General features: G+C 55.0%; 1 protein-coding gene across 5 annotated transcripts in view; it reads left to right on the forward strand.

The window, feature by feature from the left end:
- The window catches only part of LOC119973827 (uncharacterized protein C3orf18 homolog), a 216203-nt gene that overhangs the window by 179993 nt on the left and 17334 nt on the right, over positions 1–18876 (forward strand). For 3 of the 5 annotated variants that reach the window (XM_038812275.1, XM_038812276.1, XM_038812274.1), the window contains 3 exons: positions 5601–5974; positions 8162–8359; positions 14585–14610. In XM_038812275.1, coding sequence (XP_038668203.1) covers positions 5726–5974; positions 8162–8359; positions 14585–14610 — 473 coding nt within the window. In that variant the 5' untranslated portion in view covers positions 5601–5725. The remainder of the gene's footprint in view (positions 1–5600; positions 5975–8161; positions 8360–14584; positions 14611–18876) is intronic. The other 2 variants (XM_038812277.1, XM_038812278.1) reach the window with 2 other exon arrangements.

An 18876-nucleotide genomic window follows, 5' to 3' on the forward strand; every position in this document is an offset into this window, starting at 1 on the left:
CCCAGGGACTCCGTCAGTGCCCGTCGCCTTCCGCGAGTTTACGTTGAAGAAGGCAGCTCTTACCTCCGAGGCTGTAATAGTGGGTATGGGTGTGTCCAAGGCTGTTGCAGCGGGTGGCACTGATGTATTGGCTGACTGCTCAAAGTGGGCATAGAACTTGTTCAGTTCATCGGGGTGGGGATGTTCCAGCCCCAGAGATTCTGCCTGGCCTTGCTTTGTAGCCAGTGATCTCATGTAAGCCCTACCATAGACGTCTTGGGTTTGTGTCGTTGACCTGGGACTCTAGTTTGATGCGGTATTGTCTTTTGGTGTCTCTGATGGCTTTCCATACGTCGTACCTGGATTTCCTATATCAGTCGTCAGTCTTGAACACATCCATCCGGCACTTTAGTACAGAGTAGACCTTTTGGTTGAGCCAGGGTTTCCGACTGGGGAACACCCGTATTGTCTTCTTTGGCACACAGTCCTCGACACAGTTACTGATGAAGTCTGTGACGGTGGTTGCGTACTCGTCCAGGTTAGCTGCCGCAGCCTTGAATATGGACTGTCCACAGACTGCAAGCAATCGCAGAGAGTGCCCTCTGATGCCTCGGACCAGCACTACACGGTTTTCTTGACTGGTGTTTGAGTTGCTGTTTGTAAGCCGGAAGTAGGAGTAACGACTTGTGGTCGGATTTGCCAAAGGGCCATTTGGCCCTCGTGCCTCATGCTGGCTCTCTGAGGGGTAATTCACCTCATGCCCCTGCCTGGCTTTTCCCCCATAACCCTGCACATTCTTCCTTTTCAGGTCATGATTCCCCCTTGAATGCTTCGATTGAATCCACCACACTCTCAGGCAGTCTATTCCAGATCCTAATCACTCGTGTGTGATGAAGCTTTTCCTCGTGTCGCCGTTGCTTCTTTTGCCAATTACGTTAAATCTGTTCCGTCTGGTCCCCTGATCCTCCCACCAATGCGAACGCCCGATCTACTCTGTCCAGGCCCATTCGCTCAGATAATGGCTGAGCTTGACTCCATGGGTCCGCTCCTCTAAATGCCCTCATCCAAACCTTGAGCTCCCAAACCCCATCACATTTCTGACGGGGCAGAGGTTTTGCCGTGGACCTTCGACGAGTCGAACCACGAGGGGTTAATTCTTTCCTTCACTCAGTGACAGTTCCTCGTCGCCGCTGCTGCTGTTCCCCCCCCCCCCCCCACCCCCCCCCCACCCACCCCCCCCCCCCCCCCCCCCCCCCCCCCCCCCCCCCCGCCACAGCAGAGAGGGAATGAAAAAAGATTACACACACACACACAGCAGTGACAGAAAGTGGAATAGTCCGGAGCTGTTGAAGGAGTGCAGTTGTTAAACATACGGCAGCTGGGGTTAGGCGGTGAGCTCAGCAGGATTTTCTCACACGTTTAGGGTTTCAACGCCGGGGTTTAACTGCTCTCAGAGTTTTGGGTGACACAGCTTCCACCCCCCCCCCCCCCCGCCCCCGTCCCCGACGCACCGTGCTCTCCCCCCTCTCCCCTCACTCCACCCTAGAGGGGGCACAAGGACCGGGGTTGAAACTGCAATGGCCTGTCTGCAACTCTGCGTTAACACGGTCCCTCTTATTGCCTCCCTCCGGAGATTCAGGATTTGATGGGGAATTAACGGATTTGAGAAGAAGGATCCATTCAGCTTCCTAACACTGGGAATTTCGCAGTGGAGACAGGATGACAAGCTAAGGATATTGTGGAATTCCACAGAGCAAAAAGCAGGCCATTCGGCCCATCCTGCATGCGCCAGCCCTTTGAAAGGTAGACCCAATAATAATAATCTTTATTACTGTCCCAAGTAGGCTTACATTAACTCTGCAATGAAGTAATTAGCCCCGCTGCTCCCCTTGTTCTCAGTCCATAGTCCTGCAGATATCGCTCCCCCCTCCCCCTTCACCGTGGCATTTTGTGCGGTATCTGAGGCAGCCCACTATTGGCCAGTTGCTGAACCTTCTGGTTCCGGTGCTGTCAACAGCGCTTCCCATTTTTTGCACCCTTCACCTCTGAGCAACCCATGGCGGGGGGGGGGGGGGGGGGGCGTGCCCTCGTAGGGACCGGAAAGTCTTGTTAGCGGGTCCGGAAGGTCGCACCGACGGGAACGGCTGTCAGGTCCCATCCACGCAACCAGGAAAAAAAATGACGGCCGTTCCTTTCTGTGTGATCATCCCCACTTGTTCACTATGCCCTTCAGTCTTTTTTTGTTTTATTTCTCTCCTCAAATCCATCTAATTGTGGCTTCAGCCCATTTCAAATGCCCATTTTGAATTCCACAACCTTATGGACGTTCAAAATGCCATCTGACCTCCCTTTGCGCCCCTGAATCTGAAGCGAGCGGCTGGCCCTTTGGGATCTGCAGGGGAGCTGTGAACCATTTCTTTTCCCAGCTGTCGCGCATATTTGAAATGCAAAACAAATGAATATCTCTCCCACTATCAATAGCACAGCTTGTCCGGATCTCAAGTATCCACTGCTACACTGTGGTGGGCGTCCTAATTGGAGAGAGAGTACGTGAACAGAGAGGCCTCTGCCACCATGCTGCCCATTTGTCTGTTCTCTCGGGTACAAACCTGTCGCCACCAGGAGAAGACGGTACAGTGCCCAGGACAGGACCTTCAACAGGTCGGAGATCCAGCGGCTTCTGCAGGAAGGCATTATTGAGGCCAGCAACAGCCCCTGGAGAGCCCAAGTGGTAGTGGTAAAGACTACAGTCAGACCATCAATCGGTACACACAGCTCGACGCGTACCCCCTCCCATGCAGATCTGATATGGTCAATCAGATTGCCCAGTACAGGGTCTTTTCGACAGTGGACCTGAAATCTGCCGACCACCAGCTCCCCATCCGCAAGGCGGACCGCAAATACACTGCGTTTGAAGCAGATGTTCGCCTTTACCGTTTCCTTAGGGTCCCCTTTGGCGTCACTTGGTCTTTCAACATGAGATGGACCGAATGGTTGACCGGTACGGGCTGCGGGCCACCTTCCCGTACCTAGATAACGTCACCATCTGCAGCCACGACCAGCAGGACCACGACGCTAACCTTTTCAAATTTCTCCAAACCGCCAAACTCCTGAATCTCACGTATAACAAGGAGAAGTGCGTGTTCAGCACCAACCGCTTAGCCATCCTTGGCTATGTGGCGCAAAATGGAGTTCTAGGGCCCGACCCCGACCTGCATGTGCCCCCTCATGGAACTCCCACTCCCCCACTGTCCCAAGACCCTGAAACGATGCCTGGGGTTTTTCTCCTATTATGCCCAGTGGGTCCCTAACTATGCGGACAAGGCCCGCCCACTCATTTAGTCCACAGTTTTTCCCCTGACGGTTGAGGCCTGCTAGGCCTTCAACCACATCAAGGCCGACATCGGCAAGGCCACGATGCACGCGGTCGACGAGATCCTCCCTTTTCAGGTCGAGAGCGATGCATCGGACGTCGCTGTGGTTGCCACCCTCAACCAGGTAGGCAGACCCGAGGCATTCTTTTCCCGCACCCTCCATGCCTCCGAAATTTGGCAATCCCCTGTCAAGAAGGAGGCCCAAGCCATCGTAGAAGCTGTGCGGCATTGGAGGCATTACCTGGCCGGCAGGAGATTCACTTTCCTCACTGACCAACGTCGGTTGCCTTCATGTTCAATAACACACAGCGGGGCAAGATCAACAATGATAAATCTTGAGGTGGAGGATCGAGCTCTCCACCTACAATTACGAGATTTTGTATCGCCCCAGGAAGCTCAATGAGCCCCCCGATGCCCTATCCCGAGGTACATGTACCAGCGCACAAGTGGACCGACTCCGGGCCCTACACGACGGTCTCTGTCACCCAGGGGTCACCCAGTTCTTTCACTTCATAAAGGCCCGCAACCTGCCCTACTCCATTGAGGAGGTCAGGGCGGTCACCAAAGACTGCCAGGTCTGTGCGGAGTGCAAGCCGCACTTCTACCACAGACCAAGCGCACCTGGTGAAGGCCTCCCGCCCCTTTGAACGCCTCAGCATGGACTCCAAAGGCCCCCTCCCCTCCTCCGACCGAAACACGTACTTCCTGAAGGTGGTCGATAAATACTCCAGATTCCCCTTCGCCATCCGATGCCCCGATATGACGTCTGCCACAGTCATCAAAGCCCTCAATGTTAAGTAATGGGTTAAGAGACATTGCAATTAGTTGTCTCATTTATGTTAAGTGTTCAATGATTGTCTCATTTATGTTAAGTGTTCAATGATTGACACTGATATGTAAAGGGGCTTCAGGTGGCCTCTGGAGCTGGTGATGTGATGATAGAGTTTAGTGCAGAGTCTGTTAAAGTGAAATAAAGGTATTTGTGAAAAGGAGCAGAACTTTTGTCTCTTCATACCACAGCATCGATTACGTCTAACACTCAATAGCATCTTCACCCTGTTCAGTTTCCCCGCTTACACCCACAGCGACCGGGGATCCTCCTTTATGAGTGACGAGCTGTGTCAGTTCCTGCTCAGCAAGGGCATCGCCTCGAGCAGGACGACCAGCTACAACCCCCGGGGAAATGGGCAGGTGGAGCGGGAGAATGGGACGGTCTGGAAGGCCGTCCTGTTGGCCATACGGTCTAAAGATCTCCCGGTCTCCCGCTGGCAGGAAGTCCTCCCCAACGCCCTCCACTCCATCCGATCGCTACTTTGCACTGCAACTAATGCAACCCCCCATGAACGTCTCCTTGCCTTCCCCAGGAGCTCTACCTCCGGGGTTTCACTCCCAACATGGCTGGCAGCTCCAGGACCCGTCCTCCTCCGCAAGCACGTGCGGCTCCACAAGGCGGACCCGTTGGTCAAAAGGGTACAGCTGGTGCATGTGAACCCGCAGTACGCCTACGTGGCGCACCCCGACAGCCGGCAAGACACAGTCTCCCTCAGGGACCTGGCACCAGCTGCTCCCCCCCTCAGCCCCCGGCAACTGTTCCGGCGCCACCCTTCCTTCCCCCAGCGCACCTCACCACAGCCCCCGCTCCAGGACGATCCGTCCTCCCATTGGTTCCACCCGGGGATGAGGATGAGGACAACACACTCCCGGAGTCACAGGCGACCAAGCCGACGCCTGCATCACCACCGGGACTGCGGCGCTCAGAACGGAGGATCAAGGCACCTGATCGGCTGAATTTGTGAAATTTCACCAAACTGTACACTTTAAAAATGCTCACATACCATGTAAATAGTTTTTCCACCACCACTGCTGGATTTTTTTTAACAGGGGGGTGAATGTGGTAGTCACCACTGTTTGTATAATGCGTATATGAGAGGTAATACGGTAAGGCTCCTGTACTACAGGTATGGGGGGTAGATCACTGCCTGCTGGCTCCGCCCAGTAGGCGGAGTATAAATGTGTGGGGTCTCCGAGCTGCAGCCATTTTGGCAGCAGCTGCAGGAGGTAACACATCTCTGCGTAATAAAGCCTCGATTACTCTCTACTCTCGTCTCGTCGTAATTGATAGTGCATCAATGGTCAGACTGGGTGCAGCCAATCAGCAGGAAAGGGATTGACTTGCTATTCATGTGAGCCGCGGAATGTTTGCTCTGGCCGGCTGAGTTATTACCTCTCTCTAACCGTGTGTTTCAGGTATCGCTGCGAGTGGTGCGATGATCAGCTGGACGCCTCGCCAGAATGATACTGCCGGGATTGTGGCTCACTGTCTCTCAGGCTGAGCTGCACAAAGAGGCAATGGGCCAGAGCAACTCCGGAGGATGTCGCTGCTAATATTCGACGGCAGCTACAACACATCCAACATGGCGGCTTCCTTCCTCGGCTTGGCACCTGAAACAGTGCATGACAATGTAACAGACAAAGTGGCTTTTCAGATGGTAACCATGGTGACGAATGGTACCAACGGCACTGCCATTCCACCACCGAATGTAGAAACCGGAAGGTCAAGTATGGGCCTGGTGCTGGTACCAGTTGGAATTATCACTATTCTGGCTTTAACTGTGGTTATGGTAAGTCAGTTTGTTTATCTTGCCCCATGTTAACCCCTTGGGTGAACACTTGAACAGGAAGAAAAGTGCAGAACCAGGAGAAAGAACAGGGAGTGTGACGAAAGAGGCGGCTGGATATAGCACTTGGGGAGAATGGGGTCAAAAGCCATGGGGAGAAAGCAGGATTAGGCTATTGAGTTGGATGATCAGCCACGATCGTGCTGAATGGCGGAGCAGGTTCGAAGGGCCAAAAGGCCTCCTCCTCCTCCTAGCTTCTATGTATCTAAGAAAGGCTAGCATAGGAACTATGGGCCGAAAGGTTTCCTTCAGTGCTATCTAATTCTACATCTTTCTTTTTTTATTTTGCCCCCACCTACCCATCCCCTGTACCCCCCCCCCCCCCCCCCCACCTGCTTCCCGCTTCCTTACGGCAAGTGTCATTGCCCAGTTGAGTGGTTCTCTTGATGCTCCTCATGAATCATAGGCAGGCATGTGAGACCATGCCCGTTCCAGGCAGGGAGGTGTCGGGCATTTTTTAATGAACGTCCCCAGAGCTCTGCCGAACGCTTGTAACTCATTGTGCGAGCTGAAATCTTACCAAGCTGTTCCGCGACACGTGGCGTAATGCACCCAGAGTTACCACAATCGGCCGTTCTCAAAAGGAATTCTCAAATAATGAGATTGGAGCACAGAATAAAACCACAACATGTGCTGATGACGCCAAGCCTGGAGGAGCGGCAAACATTGAGGATGGTACCGATCGACTGCAACACGGCAAAGACTGATATTCCAGCAGAATGGGCGGGTCGGTGACAGATGGAAAGTAATACTGAGAAGTGAGAGATGGTGGCTGGAATTCTCCGGCCGTCTGTTCCTGCCGGCCGTGCAGCCCCAGTTTCCGGGTGGCGGGGCGTGGCTTCAATGGGAAATTGACAAGCTGCGGGAAGACAGAATCCCGTTGCCAACGAATGGCGCGACCTAGTAACACACGGCTGGGGAACTGGAGGTCCTGCACGATGTATTTCTCCAGAAGGGGAATAGAGAGGCAACGGAGAGTTAAAAGTGTGGGTGGGATTCTCCGTTTGAGAGTAGTGTTGACGCTGGAACTGAATTGGGAGTGTGCCAAGTCCTGAGGGGGGGGGGGGTGACAGATCCTGAGCCATTCTGCACATGCCAACACTCTGCCCATGTGGAACCAGTGCAATTCCACAGGCACCGGCGTCGGATTCACTGGGGCACAATTGGCGCTGGAGAGCTTGGCAAGCTGGAGCTGCTTATAAACGCTCAGCTCCCCACACGCTCTCACTCCAGTCAGGCCAGGAAGATGACGCCGAGGCGAGCGGGCACCCAGGTTCGCGCACGCGGAGCTGGAGATGCTGCTGGATACTGCGGGGGAGTGGATACCCTCTGCCCCAGGATGGGCAGGAGTCTACCACCCGCGGAGGTCAGCTGGGCCGGGGTGGAGGTGACAGAGGCAGGGAGCGCCGTGGGCCCCACAATGAGGACCGCCTGCAATGTAAGAAAAAGCTGAACGCTCGAGGTCGGACAGCCCGGTTGAGTCACCTGGCCTCACCCCTCAGCACAGCCAACACCCCCCCCTCCCAAACCCCCCTTACGGCCTCCACCAGACAGACAGGTGGGCAGTGCTGCATGAGGATGGGCAACCCTCCCAGCCAGCCAGGGTGCGCCACCACCTCTGCCCCCCCCCCAGGCATGACACCCCGAACATTTCCCCCCCCTCCCTCAAGGCGATTGAAACCTAGCTGCCAGCAGCCCCCTCATATCCCACCCTGCACAACACGCCGACATCTGCATCGCCCGCCATGGCTGGGTACCCTGCACACACATGGCTAGTCGCCGCGGTTCCCCTGTGCAGCCTGAATCCGAGTGCGTCACACTGTGCATTATCTGTGCCCCCCCCCCCCCCCCCAGGAGAAGATGGCCCACAACCACCGGGAGCGGGAGAAGACCGGAGGGGGCCCGACGGATCTGCAGGTCCTCTCCGCTGGAGAGGGGAGGGTGATGGAGCTGATCGGGGAGGTGTGAGAGTGGGCAGTCGCCCAGGCGGTGGTTTTGCATAGGCCAACTTAGTGAGTCCCCAATGAGTTGTAATGTCCCTATGGCAACTGAGTCAGCCCCCCCACCCACCCCGCCCCCACACCACATCTACCTGAGATCTCACCATGTGTCTTGTCTTTTGTCTTGCAGGATGACCGTTCCACGAGGCCGGACCGTCCGGTGTACTCCCAGCCGCAACACCCTGGACACCAGTCCGGGGATGGCCCGAACCTTTCATCGCTGCTGTTAGCTGCACCCTCCACCATCCCAGAGACTCTCACCTCGGTGGGTCATTTTAGTGAAGAGGCTCCTGGGACACTATCCGGTGCGTACGTCACACATGCTGTGGTACGTCAGGTGGGAATAGGAACCCCCGAGGGGGCAGACAGTGGGAGGGCGGCCTTACCCCAGGGACTAGCTCCAGTTCAGACGGGTCTCGCGCTTCTGGAAAGGTCGGTCCCATCAACGTTGGAGATGCAGACGCAGAGCCAGGGGCTCCAGGAGGGGGTGTCAGTAATCATCCAGCACCTGCAGCTGCACATGGAGGAGTTCAACCAGCTGCAGGAGCGGGAGGCGGTGCCGACAATGTGTGCTACCCAGGCCTACATCGAATGGGTGGTGTCCGTGGTGGAAGCCTTGAGTGCGAGGGTCACGGTCATGGGTCCTGATGTCTGAGGCGTGGGCACATGTGCTGGAGACGAAGCACAGAGCCGCCATGTCACAGGCAGCCATGTACCAGGCCCACATGGACACCACTGTGGCACTTCAAAACGCGGCCCAGTCACAGCGGGCATTGGCTGAGGGCGTCGAGAGCATTGGCCAGAGGGACATGGCCCAGTATTTGTGCTCCATGGCCGCGGGCATCAAGACCCTGGTCGAGACGGGAGCGGGCCTCCAGGACTGGCAGCGGCAGGTGGCGGTGGAGCCCCTGGAGCTCACTCTGGCTGCACCCCCATCGCAAGGTGTAGCCCGGGGGCCACCGGGCACCCCAAGGGAGGAGGAGGTGATGGCGCCCGTGCTGGTGGCGCCCCCAGGGGGGCTGCTGGAGCACCGCAGCGTCTCTGAATCCCTCCCACCAGACACTGACGCATCTCATGGACAACGAGCAGAACAGGGTGGCACTGCGTACCCTGTGACACCCAGAAGACGGCCAGGCTCACCCAGGTCCAGGTGACCAAAGGAAGCCCAGGTCGCAGGACAAGTTATGCAGCAGGCCGCCTCCACATCTGAAGTGCCGCCTGGGGATCCACGTCGAAGCAGTAATGGAGCACGGAAAATTAGAAAGTGAGACACCAGTTAATTTGGCACCGGTGCAGCAGCAGGATAGCGTTAAGGGCCTGGCCACAATTATGGTCTATAGCACTTTTAAACACCTGTTCACCGACGTTCCAAACTGCTTCGGTCCTCTGCCCGAAGGGTGTGAGGGAGGGGCTGGGCTGGGTGCAGAGAGTGTGACGGGTGGGGGGTTGCGGGAAGCTGGTGGTGTGGGGTGTTGGGTGTTGGAGGAAGTATGGGCAGGGCCTAGAGGACAGCCCAACACCTGCCCAGGGGTCAGGTGATGGGGTCACAGGTGCGGCCATTTGGTACGGCCACCTGGTGTGTGACCCATCGCCGCTCACCATCTCGATAACTGCCCCCCTGTCCCATCCTCATGCCCACCCCCTCAGATGGTCTATGTGTCCGTGAGATGGAATGTCCAGCAGGGATCACCCGGAATGTGAACCGAAGCCAGGACTTTGCCAAACGATGCGGAGCACCAGAGCTCAAATCAAAGAGGGTCATCATCATCTTATTGCCCCCCCGTCCCCCAAACAAATGGACCAGACCACCTAATCATGTCAACCCAGGGCCAACAGCCAACACCCTGTAGTGAAGCTAGTGGAAAGCTGGGAGGGTGTGGGGGTGCAGGGAGGGGTTGGGTGGTTATGGGGTGTGGGGGCGGAATGCTGGGGAGAGGAGGGACAGGGAGGCTGGGCTGCCAGTGGCCAAGCCTCTTAGTCGGCGAACCTGGAGATGATGAAGGGCTTCCATGCACATCGGCCCTGGCGCACACATTGCACGGCCTCCTGTGCCTGCCCGGGCCCTATAGCCTGTCCTTGCTGGCCACCCTCCGCATTCTCCTCATCGGATGAGGCCTGGCGTTCCTCTTCCTCCTCCTCAAGCATGTCCTGACTCTGCAGTGTGATGATATGCAGGACACAGCAGGAGCAGGAGCAGGCCAGCACGATGTGGGAGACCGTCATGGGGTTATATTGGAGCGTCCCACCAGTGCGGCCCAGGCATTGGAACCGCATCCTTGGGACACAGATGCACCGCAATGATGCTCCTGGTTGCTGCATGGGCATCGTTATATCAGTTCTCTGCATCGGTCTGGAGCCTCCAAACAGGCATTATTAGTCATGACTGCAGTGTTGCCTAAGAGCCAACCCCTCACCAAAGGGGATGCTTCGAAGGTCGGGCACAGTTGAGTGTGCCAGGACATATGCATCGTGTACGCCGCCCGGATATCACACTCGCTGCACATTCATGGAGTGAAACCCGTCCAATTTATGAGCATGTTGCCAAAGATTTCAGCTAAGCAGATAGTGCAACGTCTGTGTCAGATGATGGCGCACCTGGCACTCTGGGGTTAGGGGGGGGGGGGGACCCCCTGGTGCGCGTAGGAGGACATCTGCCCCTATCAATCCCTGGACTTTGGGCATGCCAGCCATGGTGGCAAATCGCGCTGCCCAAGGGCAGCATGATGGTGCAGTGGTCAGCACTACTGCCTCACAGCGCCGAGGTCCCAGGTTCGATCCCAGCCCTGGGTCATTGTCCGTGTGGTGTTTGCATATTCTCCCCTTGTCTGCGTGGGCTTCACCCCCACCACACAAAGATGTACAGGGTAGGCGGATTGGCCATGCTAAATTGCCCCTTAATTGGAAAAAATGAATTGCATAATAAAAAAATAGCGTTGCCTGCGCATCCTGGTGGGCTCGGTCCACATTGAAGTTTATATAATCCACTGCCCAGTAACAATAATAATAATCTTTATTGTCACAAGTAGGCTTACATTAACGCTGCAATGAAGTTACTGTTAATATAATGTTTCCGTGACAGTGCAGATGCACCTGTGTGCGGATGTCTGCGATATCCCTGACAGGTCCCCACTCAGCGCCTGGAAGGACCCAATGGCAAAAACGTTCAGGCCGACCGTCACTTTGATGGCCACCGGGAGAAGGTGTCTCCCCCCCCACCCCCCCCCCCCCCCCCCCCCTACCCCCAGAGTGCCAGGTGCGCCATCATCTGGCACAGACGTTGCACTATCTGCTTGGCTGAAATCTTTGGCAACATGTTCGTTTCAGCATTTCCTTGAAGGACAGGCGCCGATGGTAGACACGTGCCCTAATGCGACACCTACTTTGCTCCTCCCTGCTGGCCTGTTGGACGGCCGGCTCTCCACCCTCACTGGCTGGCCCCTGCTCCTCTGGGGCAGGCTCCTGTTGTACGGGGTTCTTCCCGAGCAGCGCCCATGTCTGCAGTCTCAGTGGATCTGCGAGGGCTGCTGCGGCCAGGCAGAATGCAAGTATTCATGGCTGATCCAAAGTCCACTCTCCAGGGGGAACAGGACAGACATGTTAGCATGGTGAGTACCCCTGTTGCCATCCAGGTCCATCAGGCATGTCCCCCCCTCCCAGTCCCACCCCCACCCCTCAGCCGTTCCCCCCTGACACCGTGCCTTCCTCACCACACCCCTGGCCCCATCAGTGACCGGCCCTGGGGTGGGAAGGCCTCCAATTCCACCACCCATCCCTGTCGGCAGGGGTACCAGCGGCCGACGCAACCCATGCTAGCAGTACGCTCTGCGGCCCCTGTCCTGCTCCCTCCAATGGAGTCTACTGTGGGTCACCTCCTTGGGTAGCCCGTGTGCTACCCCACCAGCATGGTGGCACAGGGTGTGAGATTTGGGATGGTCACCAAAGTGCCCCCGACCGCCCCCACGCTTGGCGGCATGCGTGCTGGCAGGGCCGGTGGTTGGGACTGGGCGAGGGTGGTTGGGCACCTGTTGGGGTTGTAGCAGTGGTGTGCTCTGGGTCCTGGGTGTGGGCACACAGGCTGCGACACTCAGCCCGAGGCAGGATGGATGGGAGCCGGGCCGTGGCGGGCAGGCAGGGCTTGGAGACAGCTGGTGCTCCTGCGATGAGAGTGTGACTGGTGAGGCCTCTGCCCCGAGAGGGTCAATGTGCCAGGGAGGGTGCCAAAGTCCATGGTGCAGACATACTCTGTTCGGGGTGTGCTCTGCACCTCTGCTGATTCCCCTGCTGTGGGGCAGCGCTTCTGGAGGTGTGCCAACACCTGGTGGGCCACTGGTTGCGCTTGATCACGCCCATCCCATGATGGGTCAGTTGGAGTCAAACGGGAGTAACCTGGGGGGGGGCACCCAAACGACCAGATGCTCTCTGCACATTTACAGGACACAGTGGACAGTCAGTGGAGTGCGCAGCCTTGCGGCAATGACGGGCCGGACTCGGCTACCCCGATCCTGGGGGGGGCAACACTCTGAACTCACGGCCAGTCTCCGGGTTACCTCTCGTTACTCCCCCTGACATGGCAGACAACCCCCCGGGGGCCGCCCCAGCCAGCGACTCAGCTGCCAGCCCACTACTGCGAATTTGGAAACTTTTCTTACCCGCTCTCTCTCCCTCAGCAGCCATGGAGCCCGGTGCCCGTTTTTAAATACCTGTATGTGGCAAACCGTGCCTGCATCATTTCTGCCTGGCGGGGGCGGAGCATGGCGGAGGCCCGGAGAATACTGAGCTGCACCCGGTAATGATATGTTAAAGCATGCAAATACCGGTTTGCGTGCCGACACCAGTGCGGGGTGTGGGGCGCGTGTTGCCACCGGCGAGGCCTTGGCGCATGGTGTACAGTTTGCCGCCCGGCGACAACCTCGATTTTCGCCGAAGGCCCGATTCTCTGCCCGATCGCAATTTCCGACATCGCGGGGCGGAGAATCCACTCCTCAGTTCTAAAGTGTATGAAATGAAATGAAAATCACTTATTGTCACAAGTAGGCTTCAAATGAAGTTACTGTGAAGAGCCCCTAGTCGCCACATTCCGGCACCTGTTCGGGGAGGCCGGTACGGGAATTGAACCCGCGCTGCTGGCCTTGTTCTGCTTTACAAGACAGCTGTTTAGCCCACTGTGCTAAACCAGCCCCTACCCCTGGTGGTCCATGTGCACAGACCGTTGATGGTTTCAGGACAGAAAGAATAGGGAGCAAAACATATGAGATCTTAGGATTCATAATTACAGGCCTTGAGTAAAAATGTGGGAATGTTATGCGGAACCTTCATAAATCTCTGGTCAGGCGAGAAGTAGAGAATTGAGGCCAGTTCTGGACACCATGCCTCAAGAAGGATATGAGGGTCCTTGGGAGGGAGCAGTGGAGATCTCCCAGTATGGTGCCACGATGGAGGGATTTTAGTTATCCGGTGAGGTTGAAGGAGCTGGGATTGTTCTCCGTGAAGCAAAGGGGTTTGAGGGGAGGTTTGATCGAGGTTTACAAGATTATGACAGCTTTGGATAAAGGAGACGATGAAAAGCTGTTCCCATCAGCTGATGGTGCAAAGATTGGGGAACACAGATTGAAGGGATTGTGAGGAAGAACATAGTTATACAGCGAGTGGCAACAACCTGAAAATCTCTCGACAGTGGTGGTGGAAGTGGAGATAATAAATGATTTCAAAGGGAAATTGGATGGGCATTTCAGGGAAATAAGTAATCAGGGCACCAGGAGAGCGGGACTGACAGGATTGTTTTACAGAGAGCTAGCGTGGAGTCTGACGTGCTATATACTCTGGGATAACACAGGCTGCAACTGGATGCAGCTTTAACCAAAAGATACTCCAGACCTTGAAGTTAGTTCAATCTGATTTATTGAACCAGTAGCACAGTTAGCACAGTTCTCTATGAGTTCGACTCTCTGCTAACCTAAGTGTGGTTACTCTGTCTGACTGAACCAGACTAGCTCTTAGCCACATGCTGGAGGTGTGACACTGTACATACACCCTGACTCACTCTGTAGATGTTCATCAGTGGAAAGAGCCGGAGTGTGAGTGCCTCGTGCTTTTTATAGTGAGATACCACCCCTGAGTTCCCTGTCTGCTCATTAGTCATGTCCTGTTCTCTGTGTTTATTAGCTGCCTCTCTGTATATCATCTGCATGTCTGCATATCATCACAGAGTCAAAGGGCCGAATAGCCTTCTTTTGTGCAGTGATGACTCTAACTTCCTTGATCATAGTTATGCCTGTTTTATGTCCTTAAATTGGGCACACAATGTTTAATTGAGAGTTTAATGACAGCTCCCCCCCCGAACCACGAGCCTGCCTTTGCAGACAGTGACCCACCTGGCGAGATTTCCCACCGTTTTCTCTTCTTATTTCAGATTTCCACTGTTTAGCTCTGGCTTCCGATACCCTCTCTGTTTCTGCGGTCACAGTTTCCTTATCAGCTCTGCTTTGAAATTTGCCCTTTTTTTTTATTGCAGCTGCTACATTGACACTAATGAGTAATCTCTCCTTGAATTCAGGTCCTGTACATCAGGAAAAGGAAAAGGTGAGTGTGCCTATTTTTTTTTTTTGTTGCTGTTGAAAGTTTGGCCCAAGTCCTCCTGGTTATCAGAACTTTCTCTGTGGAGCGAGCAGTTCGAGAGCGGGGGCGGGGGTTTAGGTTCCACAGCTGGTCAGCAGTCTCCGCGCTGTTCAGTGACTAGCTGGAGAACAGCATGGTATTAACCCTTGGACTGCTCACTGGTCCAATGAAATTGCTTGGGGAGGAATTTTAACTCCCGTGGGGGGGAAATTTTAAAATAAGGCAAGGCCACTCCAAACCAGCCATTTGCCGCCTGGGCGCGCTCGGGAATAATTCAAGGGGGTGGGGAGGGGGGGGGGGGGGGGGGGGGCGGGGGGAGGGGGGGGGGGCTGCATGCCTTCATTTTAACATAATTTTTACTGTTTGCCACTTGCAGACTGGGCTTTCTGAGCCTTAAGGCGCGCTGGCAACTGAAGGGAGGGGTAGAGGGTGGGATCCATCGGTTACTCTTTGGAATGCCCTAGCTCAGAATGTACTCGAGGCTGAGTGAGACAGATTATTGAACTACAAGGGAGGCAAAGGCTACGGGGTCAGGTAGGAAAGTGGAGTTATGGTCAAGCTCAGGTCAGCAATGATCCTACTGAGCAGGGTCACTGGGCCAAGTGGACTCTTCTTTTCCATGTTCTTATATTCCCCCACTCCACAAACACTGGATTACCCCTCATTCCCCACTCCTTCTATCGCAATATGTCTTGAAGGGATTGCCACATGACATCACTAGAAAGGAAGTGTGTCATGCGATCCAGGTTTAGTTTCACCTTTGCTTTAGAACAGAGCACAGATACACAGCTCTGCGGCCTTTAGGCTTCTTACCTCTGGATACATTTCTGCACATGCCTTGTCTTAATAAATGAAGCCATAATGCGTTTACCCAATCCCTGATGAGTGAATAGTGCCTTTGTGTCATTGTAAAAGCACAACACCCTCCACTGATACTGGGAAGGTAAAGTTGGCATTGTTCCAGATGACCACAGGCTGCTTTCTCCTTTGAGGGGGGGGGGGGGGGGGGGGGGGGGGGGGGAGAGCTGGCTGGTGGTGATTTAACCCGAGGATCACCACACCTCAGGCGAGGGGCAAGGTTGAGAAGAATAACCCCAGCCGCTACACCGATACCAGACTACTTCTCAATCCCCGCTCCCTCTGCTTCAGTAGTAGATATTTTTCAGCCAGGGGAGTCCAGGTTTGACTGCGAGAGCGTCACAGGGATGAAAGATGGAGGAATAGAAAGATCAGCTGACCCTGTCGACAACCAATTCCATTCCACATCCGCTGAGCAGCAAGACTTACCAACAGCAATCAAGAGCAGGAACCAGAGCTGTTGCTTTCCAAATGTTGCATTGTGCCTGCTTCAGGAAAGCACAGCAATATTTTCGACTTTTTATCCTCATTGTGGAGCATTACACATCCAGCAGTTTGATATAGAGTGGCGATTTTGGGTGTGAATTAATCCTTGAGTTTCATTCCTGATCTTTAAGACGGCAGTAAGAATAGGAAAGCATAGAAAATTCACATGAGATACGTGTGACGCATTTGATAATATGGAATATTCAAAATTCTATGGCCCAGTATCAGCTACATTGCATTAAATAGGCACTTCTGTATCATGAAATGAAAATCGCTTATTGTCACGAGTAGGCTTCAATTAAGTTACTGTGAAAAGCCCCTAGTTGCCACATTCCGGCGCCTGTCCGGGGAGGCTGGTACGGGAATCGAACCGTGCTGCTGGCCTGCCTTGGTCTGCTTTAAAAGCCTGCGATTTAGCCGAGTGAGCTAAACCAGCCCCATGGGCCTTGCATCCGGGGTTCCTGCCATCTAATTGGAGATGAAAGGCTGGAAACATGCCATAATATCAAAAGAGGCAGGAGCCTCTTCAGCCATTCAGCCCATTGAGTTTGCCCCACCATTTACTGATCTGATATCATCCTCAACTCCACTCTCCCGCCTTATCCTCATGACCCTTGATCCCTTGCTGATTAAGAGTCTGTTTATCTTTGTAATAAGTTCCTTCACCAGAATCCCGGGTGGGATTCTGTGATCCTGAGGCTAAGTGTTGACACCGTCGGAAACGGCGTCGCATTTCTCGACGGCATCGACACGGCCTCAGGATCAGCAATTCTGGCCCCGACAGGGGGCCAGCACGGCGCTGGAGCGGTTCACACCGCTCCAGCGGCTGATCCTGTCGTGAACTGGGCGCCGCGGGATCTGCGCATGCGCAGTGGCTTCCTTCAACCTGCCAGACCCGACGCAACATGGCGCATGGCTATAGGGGCCGGCGCGGAAGAAAGGAGGCCCCCAGCCAGAGAGGCCGGCCCGCCGGTCGGTGGGCCCCGATCGTGCTCGCCGTAAAAAAACGGTAGCCAGCGATTCGTGTCGGGAGGCAGGGGTTGGGGAGGGGGGAGAATAGCGGGAGGGCGTCGGACCAGCGTGTCCATAAAAATTTACGCCGCCCGCTATTCTCCAATTTTTCGTAAGTCGGGAGAATCGCGCCCTAAGTGCCGATGCTGGAGTGAAAATTGGAGTGTTTCACTCCGACGTCGGAGGTCGCTCCTCGCCCCCTATTCTCCCACCCCCAGGGGGCTAGGAGCGGCGCCGCGTCAATTTTGCGCGCCGGGCCTTGGTGCCCGGGTCAAAGCGGCGCCTAAATGATGTAACCCGCGCATGCGCGGTTGCCGTCCTCCCCGCGGGCGCCCGCAAGACATGGAGGATTGATCTTGCGTGGCGGTGGAGGAAAAAGAGTGCGTCCTTTAGAGACGCCGGTCCGCCGATCAGTGGGCACCGATCGCGGGCCAGACCCCTCCTGAGCACCCCCCTGGTGCTCGATCCTCTCCCCCTCCCACAGGCCACACACGCAGCGTTCGCGCGCTGTTCACGCCGGCAGCGACCAGGTGTGGTTGGCGCCGGCGTGAAACGGTCGGATAATGCAGTTCTGACCATTTTTCGTTATTTGACACGAATGCAAGTTCTCCTGGTAGAAACCTTCTAGATTAGGAAGGGAGTTGATCAAGTTGGTCCAGGAGGGTACAATCAGTGAGGTTCCAACACCAGGCGTTGCAACTCAAATCAAAAAGGTTCGGAGTAAGGAAGGAAACAAATTGAAACTTTCTTCACCCAGAATCTAATACAGCTGCAGGATTGGCCAGCAGGAACACTGAAGAACACAGCAGACATAGGTTCCAGACGGGAATGCGTTAGGAGATAACGGTGGAAAAACGGGGAGGATGATCTATGGAAAGGCGATCAGGTTGTTGGGACGAATGCTTGTCTTTCCATCGCTAAAATGTGCCAGCTGTGGCACGCTGAGTGACCCTCTCGCCTCTGAATCAGAAGGTTGTGGGTTTAAGTTCCACTGGGCAGACTGGGCACAAAGTTGACACTCCCAGTGCCGTACAGAGCGAGCGCTACAATTCTGGAGGTGCTGCCTTTCGCATGAGATGTTGAACCAAGACCCTATCTATCTTCTCAATGGCCGTAAATGATCCCCAGGCAAAGAAGAGGAAGGTAATTCTCCCAGCGACCTGGGCCAAATAACTCCAAAGCAGTTTATCGGGTCATTATTACTTTGATGGCAGTGGGAGTTTCCTAAGCATAAATTGGCTGCCCTGCTTCCTGCAGTTCAACAGTATCTACTTCTAAAGTACATTGATCAGCTGTAAAACGCTTTGGTATGTCTTTGAGGTGCAATACATTTGAACAGTATTCAGGCCAAAAAGCCACCACGTTTCCTTCTCAAGACCATCCAGGGGAGGGAGCACATGAATGGCTGTTGGCCCATCCATAGGGTCCCTCAGATTGTGGCCCTCTCTCTGCTGAAGGAGGGCAGTTGTTTGAAGGCCTCGATTGCGAAGCAGGAATCCTGCAGGGCCAGGTAGAATAGGGCTTTCCTTCCGTCTCCAGCACAGCCCAAACTCCATCCTCCCCGGGAAAGCCCAGGACAATGAACTGCAGGGTTGCCAACCCTCCATGACTGGAGATGGGAAAGTGGCTGTTTGGCTGATGGTCAAGAACCATCCAATCAGGTAAGGAGGAGTCTGTTTACTTACCAATTAACCATGGGAAGGCTGTGCGGTTGGACAAGTCGGATGACCATTGGCAGAAGAGTGTGGGGGTGGGGGCTACTTGAGGCAGGGGAGGTCATGTAATTAAAACCTCCAGGAATGCCTTCAAGCAGAGTTGAAAACTCTAATCCACAATAGATGGTGATTTCTTTAAAATTCATTCATGGGATGTGGA

Source organism: Scyliorhinus canicula, chromosome 11, assembly GCF_902713615.1.
Source record: "Scyliorhinus canicula chromosome 11, sScyCan1.1, whole genome shotgun sequence".
Classification (NCBI taxonomy): Eukaryota; Metazoa; Chordata; class Chondrichthyes; order Carcharhiniformes; family Scyliorhinidae; genus Scyliorhinus; species Scyliorhinus canicula.